Source organism: Oncorhynchus gorbuscha, linkage group LG22, assembly GCF_021184085.1.
Source record: "Oncorhynchus gorbuscha isolate QuinsamMale2020 ecotype Even-year linkage group LG22, OgorEven_v1.0, whole genome shotgun sequence".
Lineage (NCBI taxonomy): Eukaryota > Metazoa > Chordata > Actinopteri > Salmoniformes > Salmonidae > Oncorhynchus > Oncorhynchus gorbuscha.
In genome coordinates, this window is record NC_060194.1 from 32678125 (window position 1) to 32690139 (window position 12015).

A 12015-nucleotide genomic window follows, 5' to 3' on the forward strand; every position below is an offset into this window, starting at 1 on the left:
AGCTAACTAAAAAGCAGCATTCCCCAAGAGAGGATGACTTGCACTTTAGCAGTGATAAATTCATGAACTTCTTTGAGGAAAAGATTATGATTATTAGAAAGCAAATTACGGACTCCTCTTTAAACCTGCGTATTCCTCCAAACCTCAGTTGTCCTGAGTCTGCACAACTCTGCCAGGACCTAGGATCAAGAGAGACGCTCAAGTGTTTTAGTACTATATCTCTTGACACAATGATGAAAATAATCATGGCCTCTAAACCTTCAAGCTGTATACTGGACCCTATTCCAACTAAACTACTGAAAGAGCTGCTTCCTGTGCTTGGCCCTCCTATGTTGAACATAATAAACGGCTCTCTATCCACTGGATGTGTACCAAACTCACTAAAAGTGGCAGTAATAAAGCCTCTCTTGAAAAAGCCAAACCTTGACCCAGAAAATATAAAAAACTATCGGTCTATATCGAATCTTCCATTCCTCTCAAAGATTTTAGAGAAGGCTGTTGCGCAGCAACTCACTGCCTTCCTGAAGACAAACCATGTATACGAAATGCTTCAGTCTGGTTTTAGACCCCATCATAGCACTGAGACGGCACTTGTGAAGGTGGTAAATGACATTTTGATGGCATCGGACCGAGGCTCTGCATCTGTCCTCGTGCTCCTAGACCTTAGTGCTGCTTTTGATACCATTGATCACCACATTCTTTTGGAGAGATTGGAAACACAAATTGGTCTACACGGACATGTTCTGGCCTGGTTTAGGTCTTATCTGTCGGAAAGATATCAGTTTGTCTCTGTGAATGGTTTGTCCTCTGACAAATCAACTGTACATTTCGGTGTTCCTCAAGGTTCTGTTTTAGGACCACTATTGTTTTCACTATATATTTTACCTCTTGGGGATGTTATTCGAAAACATAATGTAAACTTTCACTGCTATGCGGATGACACACAGCTGTACATTTCAATGAAACATGGTGAAGCACCAAAATTGCCCTCGCTAGAAGCATGTGTTTCAGACATAAGGAAGTGGATGGCTGCAAACTTTCTACTATTAAACTCGGACAAAACAGAGATGCTTGTTCTAGGTCCCAAGAAACAAAGAGATCTTCTGTTGAATCTGACAATTAATCTTAATGGTTGTACAGTCGTCTCAAATAAAACTGTGAAGGACCTCGGCGTTACTCTGGACCCTGATCTCTCTTTTGAAGAACATATCAAGACCATTTCGAGGACAGCTTTTTTCCATCTACGTAACATTGCAAAAATCAGAAACTTTCTGTCCAAAAATGATGCAGAAAAATTAATCCATGCTTTTGTCACTTCTAGGTTAGACTACTGCAATGCTCTATTTTCCGGCTACCCGGATAAAGCACTAAATAAACTTCAGTTAGTGCTAAATACGGCTGCTAGAATCCTGACTAGAACCAAAAAATTTGATCATATTACTCCAGTGCTAGCCTCTCTACACTGGCTTCCTGTCAAAGCAAGGGCTGATTTCAAGGTTTTACTGCTAACCTACAAAGCATTACATGGGCTTGCTCCTACCTACCTCTCTGATTTGGTCCTGCCGTACATACCTACACGTACGCTACGGTCACAAGACGCAGGCCTCCTAATTGTCCCTAGAATTTCTAAGCAAACAGCTGGAGGCAGGGCTTTCTCCTACAGAGCTCCATTTTTATGGAACGGTCTGCCTACCCATGTCAGAGACGCAAACTCGGTCTCAACCTTTAAGTCTTTACTGAAGACTCATCTCTTCAGTGGGTCATATGATTGAGTGTAGTCTGGCCCAGGAGTGGGAAGGTGAACGGAAAGGCTCTGGAGCAACGAACCGCCCTTGCTGTCTCTGCCTGGCCGGTTCCCCTTTTTCCACTGGGATTCTCTGCCTCTAACCCTGTTACGGGGCTGAGTCACTGGCTTGCTGGGGCTCTCTCGTGCCGTCCCTGGGGGTGCGTCACCTGGGTGGGTTGATTCACTGTTGTGGTCGGCCTGTCTGGGTTTCCTCCCCCCTTGGGTTGTACCGTGTCGGAGATCTTTGTGGGCTATACTCGGCCTTGTCTCAGGATGGTAAGTTGGTGGTTGAAGATTTCCCTCTAGTGGTGTGGGGGCTGTGCTTTGGCAAAGTGGGTGGGGTTATATCCTTCCTGTTTGGCCCTGTCCGGGGTGTCCTCGGATGGGGCCACAGTGTCTCCTGACCCCTCCTGTCTCAGCCTCCAGTATTTATGCTGCAGTAGTTTATGTGTCGGGGGGCTAGGGTCAGTTTGTTTATCTGGAGTACTTCTCCTGTCCTATTCGGTGTCCTGTGTAAATCTAAGTGTGCGTTCTCTAATTCTCTCCTTCTCTCTTTCTTTCTCTCTCTTGGAGGACCTGAGCCCTAGGACCATGCCCCAGGACTACCTGACATGATGACTCCTTGCTGTCCCCAGTCCACCTGGCCATGCTGCTGCTCCAGTTTCAACTGGCCTGGGCCCTAGGACCATGTCCCAGGACTACCTGACATGAGGACTCCTTGCTGTCCCCAGTCCACCTGGCCATACTCCTGCTCCAGTTTCAACTGTTCTGCCTTACTATTATTCAACCATGCTGGTCATTTATGAACATTTGAACATCTTGGCCACGTTCTGTTATAATCTCCACCCGGCACAGCCAGAAGAGGACTGGCCACCCCACATATGCTCTCTCTAATTCTCTCTTTCTTTCTCTCTCTCGGAGGACCTGAGCCCTAGGACCGTGCCCCAGGACTACCTGACATGATGGCTCCTTGCTGTCCCCAGTCCACCTGACTGTGCTGCTGCTCCAGTTTCAACTGTTCTGCCTTATTATTATTTGACCATGCTGGTCATTTATGAACATTTGAACATCTTGGTCATGTTCTGTTATAATCTCTACCCGGCACAGCCAGAAGAGGACTGGCCACCCCACATAGCCCGGTTCCTCTCTAGGTTTCTTCCTAAGTTTTGGCCTTTCTAGGGAGTTTTTCCTAGCCACCGTGCTTTTACACCTGCATTGTTTGCTGTTTGGGGTTTTAGGCTGGGTTTCTGTACAGCACTTTGAGATATCAGCTGATGTACGAAGGGCTATATAAATAAATTTGATTTGATTTGATTTGGAAGAAGGTGCTCTGGTCAAATGAAACCAAAATTGAACTTTTTGGCAACAATGCAAAACGTTATGTTTGGCGTAAAAGCAACACCCTGAACACATCATCCCCACTGTCAAACATGGTGGTGGCAGCATCATTGTTTGGGCCTGCTTTTCTTCAGCAGGGACAGGGAAGATGGTTAAAATTGATGGGAAGATGGATGGAGCCAAATACAGGACCATTCTGGAAGAAAACCTGATGGAGTCTGCAAAAGACCTGAGACTGGGACAGAGATTTGTCTTCCAACAAGACAATGATCCAAAACATAAAGCAAAATCTACAATGGAATGGTTCAAAAATAAACATATCCAGGTGTTAGAATGGCCAAGTCAAAGTCCAGACCTGAATCCAATCGAGAATCTGTGGAAAGAACTGAAAACTGCTGTTCACAAATGCTTTCCATCCAACCTCACTGAGCTCGAGCTGTTTTGCAAGGAGGAATGGGAAAAAATTTCAGTCTCTCGATGTGCAAAACTGATAGAGACATACCCCAAGCAACTTACAGCTGTAATCGAAGCAAAAGGTGGAGCTACAAAGTATTAACTTAAGGGGGCTGAATAATTTTGCACGCCCAATTTTTCAGTTTTTGATTTGTTAAAAAAGTTTGAAATATCCAATAAATGTCGTTCCACTTCATGATTGTGTCCCACTTGTTGTTGATTCTTCACAAAAATATACAGTTTTATATCTTTATGTTTGAAGCCTGAAATGTGGCAAAAGGTCACAAAGTTCAAGGGGGCCGAATACTTTCGCAAGGCACTGTACACACAATTTTAGAATAAATTGATTGGGAAAGTGAGACAGAGATTGTTGTAGATCGATTCATTTAGCGATTGTGGAGGAATATTTTTTGAACGGGAGAGGACATCGTTTTGGACTGGTAAGTTCTTATTATGCTAATGCCCTTGTTGAAATTAATAATATAAAATATTATGTGATTTTTTTTAATTTTTAGAAGCAATATATAAACATGTAATGTCATGAAATGTGAGATGCGTGTGTCTGCCGCCCCACCCCAACCCACATGAAATAGCCTATTTGAGGCTGTTGAGGGGAGGGCAGGCCCACAACAATGGCCAAAGTGAAATGGAGACAGTAGATACAGCTGGTCTGTTGTAATATAATAAAGACAGTAGATCTAGCTGGTCTGTCATAATATAATAGAGACAGTAGATCTAGCTGAAATGTCATAATATAAAAGAGACAGTAGATCTAGCAGGTCATAATAATATATTCAACCTTATGTTCCCTGTACTCTCTATATATATGTTTATTATACCTGTTGTTATACCTATTATACCAGGGCTCATATGTGAAACTATTCTAACTGAAGATTTTCTTTCACAGTGACAGTGACTCCGAATGGCAGCCCCCAGGGCCAAGGTTTCCATCCCCCACTGAAGCTGGTTCATCCAGCTCCTGCCACAAGTGGTGTTCATCTGCCCAAATGTATTTCTGCAGGCATGGATTTGCCTCAGGGCCAAAAGGGCACAGCATGGAGGCATCGCTGTGTTCTTTGCGAAATTAAGTCCCCCATCACCTGTGCCACATGCTTGGTGACCCTCTGCTTTACAGCACAAAGAGACTGCAATGGCACCTGGCATCAGCAGCACAATATTATGTAGAACTTTGGCAAAGTGGGTGGGGTTATATCCTTTCTGTTTGGCCCTGTCCGGGGGTCTCATCGGATGGGGCCACAGTGTCTCCTGACCCCTCCTGCCTCCAGTATTTATGCTGCAGTAGTTTATGTGTCAGGGGGGTTAGGGTCAGTTTGTTATATCTGGAGTACTTCTTCTGTCTTATCCGGTGTCCTGTGTGAATTTAAGAATGCTCTCTCTAATTATCTCTTTCTCTCTCTCGGAGGACCTGAGCCCTAGGACCATGCGTCAGGACTACCTGGCATGATGACTACTTGCTCTCCCCAGTCCACCTGGCCTTGCTGCTGTTCCAGTTTCAACTGTTCTGGCTGCGGCTATGGAACCCTAAACTGTTCATTTTTACTCTTGAGGTGCTGTCCTGTTGCATCCTCTACAACTACTGTGATCTCCACCTGGCACAGCCAGAAGAGGACTGGCCACTCCTCATAGCCTGGTTCCTCTCTAGGTTTCTTCCTAGGTTTTTGCTTTTCTGGGGAGTTTTTCCTAGCCACCGTGCTTCTACACCTGCATTGCTTGCTGTTTGGGGTTTCAGGCTGGGGCTATATAAATTGATTTGATTTGATAGAGGACTGAGGGTCTTCCAAATATTGAAAAAATGTTTACCCATTTTTTTCTCTCCATTTTTCCCCCTTTTTTTGGGGGGGGGGGTTAGTAAAAATCCCATTTTTTCCCCAATTTTTTCTCTCAATTATTTTTTTGGGGGGGAGTGTGTTAGAATACCATTTTGGTATTTTGTATATAGTTATTTGTTTCCAAATGTATACCTTCACCAATTTGGCCACTTGGGTACATTTGGGCTACCTGTATGGGACACCTGGGTGACTTCATGATAAATGTCATGTAGCACACTCATTTTGGAAGTTATCATTCTGACACTTTGCACAAGTACTGCTGCCCTCTTATATTATTTACTGAAATTGTCCCCATCATCCTATCTGAATGTTTGTTTTATCTTGTTCATTTTAAAGATGATGATACAAAAATAAAAATCATATGTTTTTTTTCATTGTTTTATCTAAACCAGATCTATTGTGTTATATTCTCCTACATATTCAATTCACATTTACACAAACGTTAGAGTGTTTTCTTTCAAATGGTACCAAGAATATGCATATCCTTGGTTCTGTGCCTGAGCTACAGGCTGTTAGATTTGGGTATGTCTTCAGGCGGAAATTGCACAAAGTAGGGGGGTAGCTGTAAGAGGTTTTAAGTAAAATACTTTAAAGTACTACTTAAGTAGTTTTTTGGGGAGTATCTGTATTTTACTTTACTATTTATATTTCTGACAACTTTCACATTTACTCCACTACATTACTAAAGAAAATAATGTACTTTTTACTCCATACATCTTCCCTGACACACAAAAGTACACGTTACATTTTGAATGCTTAGGTGAACAGGAAAATGGTCTCTTAAAGAGAAAATCCATGGTCAACCCTACTGCCTCTGATCTAGCAGACACACTAAACACAAATGTTTTGTTTGTAAATCATGTCTGAGTGTTGGTGTGCCCCTGATTATCTGTAAATGTAAAAAAAACAAGAAAATGTGCTGTCTGGTTTGCTTAATTTAAGTTATTTGAAATTATTTAGATACTTAAGTATATTTTAGCAATTACATTTACTTTTGATACTTCAGCATATATATATTTTTTAATACTTAACTTTTACTCAAGTAGTATTTTACTGGGTGACTTTCACTTATACTTGAGTCATTTTCTATTAAGGTATCTTTACTTTTACTCAAGTATGACAATTGGGTTGTTTTTTCACCACTGGATCTCTCTTCCGGTGCCGAGAGAGATGGCCGCCTCGCTTCGCGTTCCTAGGAAACTATGCAGTTTTTTTATGTGTTATTTCTTACATTGGTACCCCAGGTCATCTTAGGTTTCATTACATACAGTCGGTAAGAACTACTGAATATAAGAGCAACGTCAACTCACCATCAGTACGACCAAGAATATGACTTTCGCGAAGCGGATCCTGTGTTCTGCCTTTCACTCAGGAATGGATCCCAGCTGGGGATTTTAACAAGGCTAATCTGAAAACAAGACTCCCTAAATTGTATCAGCATATCGATTGCGCAACCAGGGCTGGTAAAACCTTGGATCATTGCTATTCTAACTTCCGCAACGCATATAAGGCCCTCCCCCGCCCTCCTTTCGGAAAAGCTGACCACGACTCCATTTTGTTGCTTCCTGCCTACAGACAGAAGCTAAAATAAGAAGCTCCCGTGATGAGGATTTGTTCAGGTCTGTTTAACGCTGGTCCGACCAATCTGATTCCACGCTCCAAGACTTCCACGCTCCAAGACTGCTTCCCTCACGTGAACTGGGATATGTTTCGTATTGCGTCAAACAACAACATTGACGAATACGCTGATTCGGTGAGCGAGTTCATTAGAACGTGCGTTGAATATGTCGTTCCCATAGCAACGATTAAAACATTCCCAAACCAGAAACCGTGGATTGATGGCAGCATTCGCGTGAAACTGAAAGCGCAAACCACTGCTTTTAATCAGGGCAAGGTGACCGGAAACATGACCGAATACAAACAGTGTGGCTATTCCCTCCGCATGGCAATCAAACAAGCTAAGCGTCAGTATAGAGACAAAGTAGAATCGCAATTCAATGGCTCAGACACAAGAGGTATGTGGCAGGGTCTACAGTCAATCATGGATTACAAAAAGAAAACCAAGCCCAGTCACGGACCAGGATGTCTTGCTCCCAGGCAGACTAAATAACTTTTTTGCCCGCTTTGAGGACAATACAGTGCCACTGACATGGCCCACAACCAAAACATGCGGACTCTCCTTCACTGCAGCCGAGGTGAGTAAAACATTTAAACGTGTTAACCCTCGCAAGGCTGCAGGCCCAGACGGCATCCCCAGCCGCGCCCTCAGAGCATGCGCAGACCAGCTGGCTGGTGTGTTTACGGACATATCAATCCTTATCCCAGTCTGCTGTTCCCACATGCTTCAAGAGGGCCACCATTGTTCCTGTTCCCAAGAAAGCTAAGGTAACTGAGCTAAACGACTATCGCCCCGTAGCACTCACATCCGTCATCATGAAGTGCTTGAGAGACTAGTCAAGGACCATATCACCTCCACCCTACCTGACACCCTAGACCCACTCCAATTTGCTTACCGCCCAAATAGGTCCACAGACGATGCAATCTCAACCACACTGCACACTGCCCTAACCCATCTGGACAAGAGGAATACCTATGTGAGAATGCTGTTCATCGACTACAGCTCAGCATTTAACACCATAGTACCCTCCAAACTCGTCACCCTGGGTCTCGACCCCGCCCTGTGCAACTGGGTAGTGGACTTCCTGATGGGCCGCCCCCTGGTGGTGAGGGTATGTAACAACATCTCCACCTCACTGATGCTCAACACTGGGGCCCCACAAGGGTGCGTTCTGAGCCCTCTCCTGTACTCCCTGTTCACCCACGACTGCGTGGCCACGCACGCCTCCAACTCAATCATCAAGTTTGCGGACGACACAACAGTGGTAGGCTTGATTATCAACAACGACGAGACGGCCTACAGGGAGGAGGTGAGGGCCCTCGGAGTGTGGTGTCAGGAAAATAACCTCACACTCAACGTCAACAAAACTAAGGAGATGATTGTGGACTTCAGGAAACAGCAGAGGGAACACCCCCCTATCCACATCGCTGGGACAGTAGTGGAGAGGGTAGTAAGTTTTAAGTTCCTCGGCGTACACATCACAGACAAACTGAATTGGTCCACCCACACAGACAGCATCGTGAAGAAGGCGCAGCAGCGCCTCTTCAACCTCAGGAGGCTGAAGAAATTCGGCTTGTCACCAAAAGCACTCACAAACTTCTACAGATGCACAATCGAGAGCATCCTGTCGGGCTGTATCACCGCCTGGTACGGCAACTGCTCCGCCCACAACCGTAAGGCTCTCCAGAGGGTAGTGAGGTCTGCACAACGCATCACCGGGGGCAAACTACCTGCCCTCCAGGACACCTACACCACCTGAAGGCCATAAAGATCATCAAGGACAACAACCACACGAGCCACTGCCTGTTCACCCCGCTATCATCCAGAAGGCGAGGTCAGTACAGGTGCATCAAAGCTGGGACCGAGAGACTGAAAAACAGCTTCTATCTAAAGGCCATCAGACTGTTAAACAGCCACCGCTAACATTGAGTGGCTGCTGCCAACACACTGACTCAACTCCAGCCACTTTAATAATGGGAATTGATGTAAAATATATCACTAGCCACTTTAAACAATGCTACTTAATATAATGTTTACATACCCTACATTATTCATCTCATATGTATACATATATACTGTACTCTATATCATCTACTGCATATTTATGTAATACATGTATCACTAGCCACTTTAAACTATGCCACTTTGTTTACATACTCTACATTACTCATCTCATATGTATATACTGTACTCGATACCATCTACTGCATCTTGCCTATGCCGCTCTGTACCATCACCCATTCATATATCTTTATGTACATATTCTTTATTCTTTATCCCTTTACACATGTGTGTATAAGGTAGCAGTTTTGGAATTGTTAGTTAGATTACTCGTTGGTTATTACTGCATTGTCGGAACTAGAAGCACAAGTATTTCGCTACACTCGCATTAACATCTGCTAACCATGTGTATGTGACAAATACATTTGATTTGATTTATAGACAGGTGTGTGCCTTTCCAAATAATGTCTAATCAATTGAATATAACACAGGTTGACACCAGTCAATGATGATCAATGGAAACAGGATGCACCTGAGCTTAATTTTGAGTCTCATAGCAAAAGGGTCTGAATACTTATGTAAAGGTATTTATTTTATTTTTTTAAATACATTTTCAAAAAAATCTAAAAACCTGTTTTCGCTTTGTCATTATGGGGTATTGTAGACTGCTGAAAAAATCATTTAATTTAAGAATAAGGCTGTAACAAAATATGGAAAAAATCAAGGTGTCTGAATACTTTCCGAAGGCACTGTACTTCCATTCAACTGGTACCAGGGGACTTTAAGACAAGCCTTGTGAGGCCTGTGGGTGTCTTAGAGCAAAACAACCAACACGTTTGTGAGAGTCTCAACTTTGCTCACATTACAATACAGACAGAAGTTAGCAAATCGGCTGTACCGACTTCAGACAAGTAGCTTGTGGTGGTCGTAGGCGAACACGGAGAACATCATCGTGTTCGTGAGAGAGGGGTCACGATACAGATTTTGTGAGAACACCGATTTTTGGGATGACTCATAGTCTGACAAACACCCTCTTTCTCTGTCACCTTTCACAGCAGATGCGGAAGTGTGACATAGGTGGATGCGGTGGATTGAGACGCATGCAATGCAGATAACTATTTTAAACTGACAGATTTTTAATGGGGATTTTTTTATTGTGCTAATTAGATTTCTGTGGGGGCGTGGACATCGACCTTAAAGCACGGTGAAGTTAGTCATTTCACTTTGGATGATGTATAAATACACCCAGTCACTACAAAGACAAAATGTGTCCTTCCTAATTCAGTTGCTGGAGAGGCAGGAAATTGCTTAGGGATTTCACCATGGGAGTTAGAGAGTTTAATGGCTGTGATAGGAGAAAATTGAGGATGGATTAACAACATTGTAGTTACTCCACAACACTAATCTAACAGAGTGAAAAGGAAGCCTGTGCAGGTTAAAAAATATTCCAAAACATGCATCCTGTTTGCAACAAGGCATTAAAGTAATAGTGCAAATAATGTGGCAAAGCAATTAACTTTCTGTCCTGAAAGCAAAGTGTTATGTTTAGGGAAAATCCAATACAACACATTACTGAGTACCACTCTCCATATTTTCAAGCATAGTGGTGGCTGCATCATGTGATGGGTATGCTTGCAATCATTAAGGACTGAGGTGTTTTTCAGGATTAAAAATATATATATGGCGCTAAACGCTGGAAAAATTCTAGAGGAAAATCGGGTTCCGTCCGCTTTCCAGCAGACACTGGGAGATGAATTCAGCTTTCTGCAGGCCAATAGCCTAAAGCCCAAGCCCACATCTACACTGGAGTTGCTTACCAAGAAGAAAGTGAATGTTTGAGTTAGTTTTGGTCGAGTTTCAGTTTTGACTTAAATCTGCTTGAAAATCTATGGCAAGACCTGAAAATAGTTGTCTAGCAATGAACAACAACCAATTTGACAGAGCTTGAAGAATTTTGAAAAGAATAATGGGTTAATTTTGCACAATCCAGGTGTGGAAAGATTGACCCAGAAAGTCTCACAGCTGTAATTGCTGCCAAAGGTGATTCTATTATGTATTGAGTCAGGGTGTTGTATACTTATCTAATCAAGATACACTATTATTATTTTTCATGACAAGAGTATTTTGTGTAGATTGTTGACCAAAAAATGACAATTCAATCCATAGATAATCCAATTTTGTAACAACAACAAAATGTGGAAAAAGTCAAGCAGTGTGAATACTTTCTGAAGGCACCGTAACAATGGTTTTGCTTGTTTGGCTTTGCTTGTTTGAAAGACAAAATCGTTCAATCAAGAACTGGGTCATGTGGGCGGGCCAACATAAGGTGAATAGAGCACATTTATAACAAGAGTGTTCAGCAGTTAATCTTACCCAGATATTTCTGCCAGTCTTTGCCATGTATTCCTTCCATCAGGTTCCTAATCCTGATAACAGTGGGCTCTGCACTTCCCCCCATGTTAGTCTTTCCTGCAGGAATAGCGAGGATTAAATACATTAAATCTACCTTGAATTGTATTATACATTCACACATGCAGTACCAGTCAAAAATGTGGACACACCTACTCATTCAAGGGTTTTTCTTTATTTTTTCCCTTTTCTACATTGTAAATTAATAGTGAAGACATCAAAACTATAAAACACATATGGAATTATGCAGAAATCATAAAGTGTTATATCAAAATATATTTTATATTTGAGATTCTTCATAGCAGCCACCCTTTGCCTTGATAGCAGATTTGCACACTCTTGGCATTCTCTCAAGGAGTTCCCACATATGCTGAGCACTTGTTGGTTTATTTTCCTTCACTCTGCGGTCCAACTCATCCCAAACAATCTCAATAGGGTTGAGGTCGGATGATTGGAGGCCAAGTCATCTGATATAGCACTCTATCACTCTCCTTCTTGGTCAAATACCCCTTACAGCAATTACACCTGGAGGTGTGTTGGGTCATTGTTGAAAAAACAAA

General features: G+C 42.9%; 1 protein-coding gene across 1 annotated transcript in view; it reads right to left on the bottom strand.

The window, feature by feature from the left end:
* The window catches only part of LOC124010056 (complement factor B-like), a 39121-nt gene that overhangs the window by 14845 nt on the left and 12261 nt on the right, over positions 1-12015 (bottom strand). Inside the window, exon 9 of the mRNA XM_046322388.1 lies at positions 11420-11515. Within this exon, the coding sequence (XP_046178344.1) occupies positions 11420-11515 (96 nt within the window). The remainder of the gene's footprint in view (positions 1-11419; positions 11516-12015) is intronic.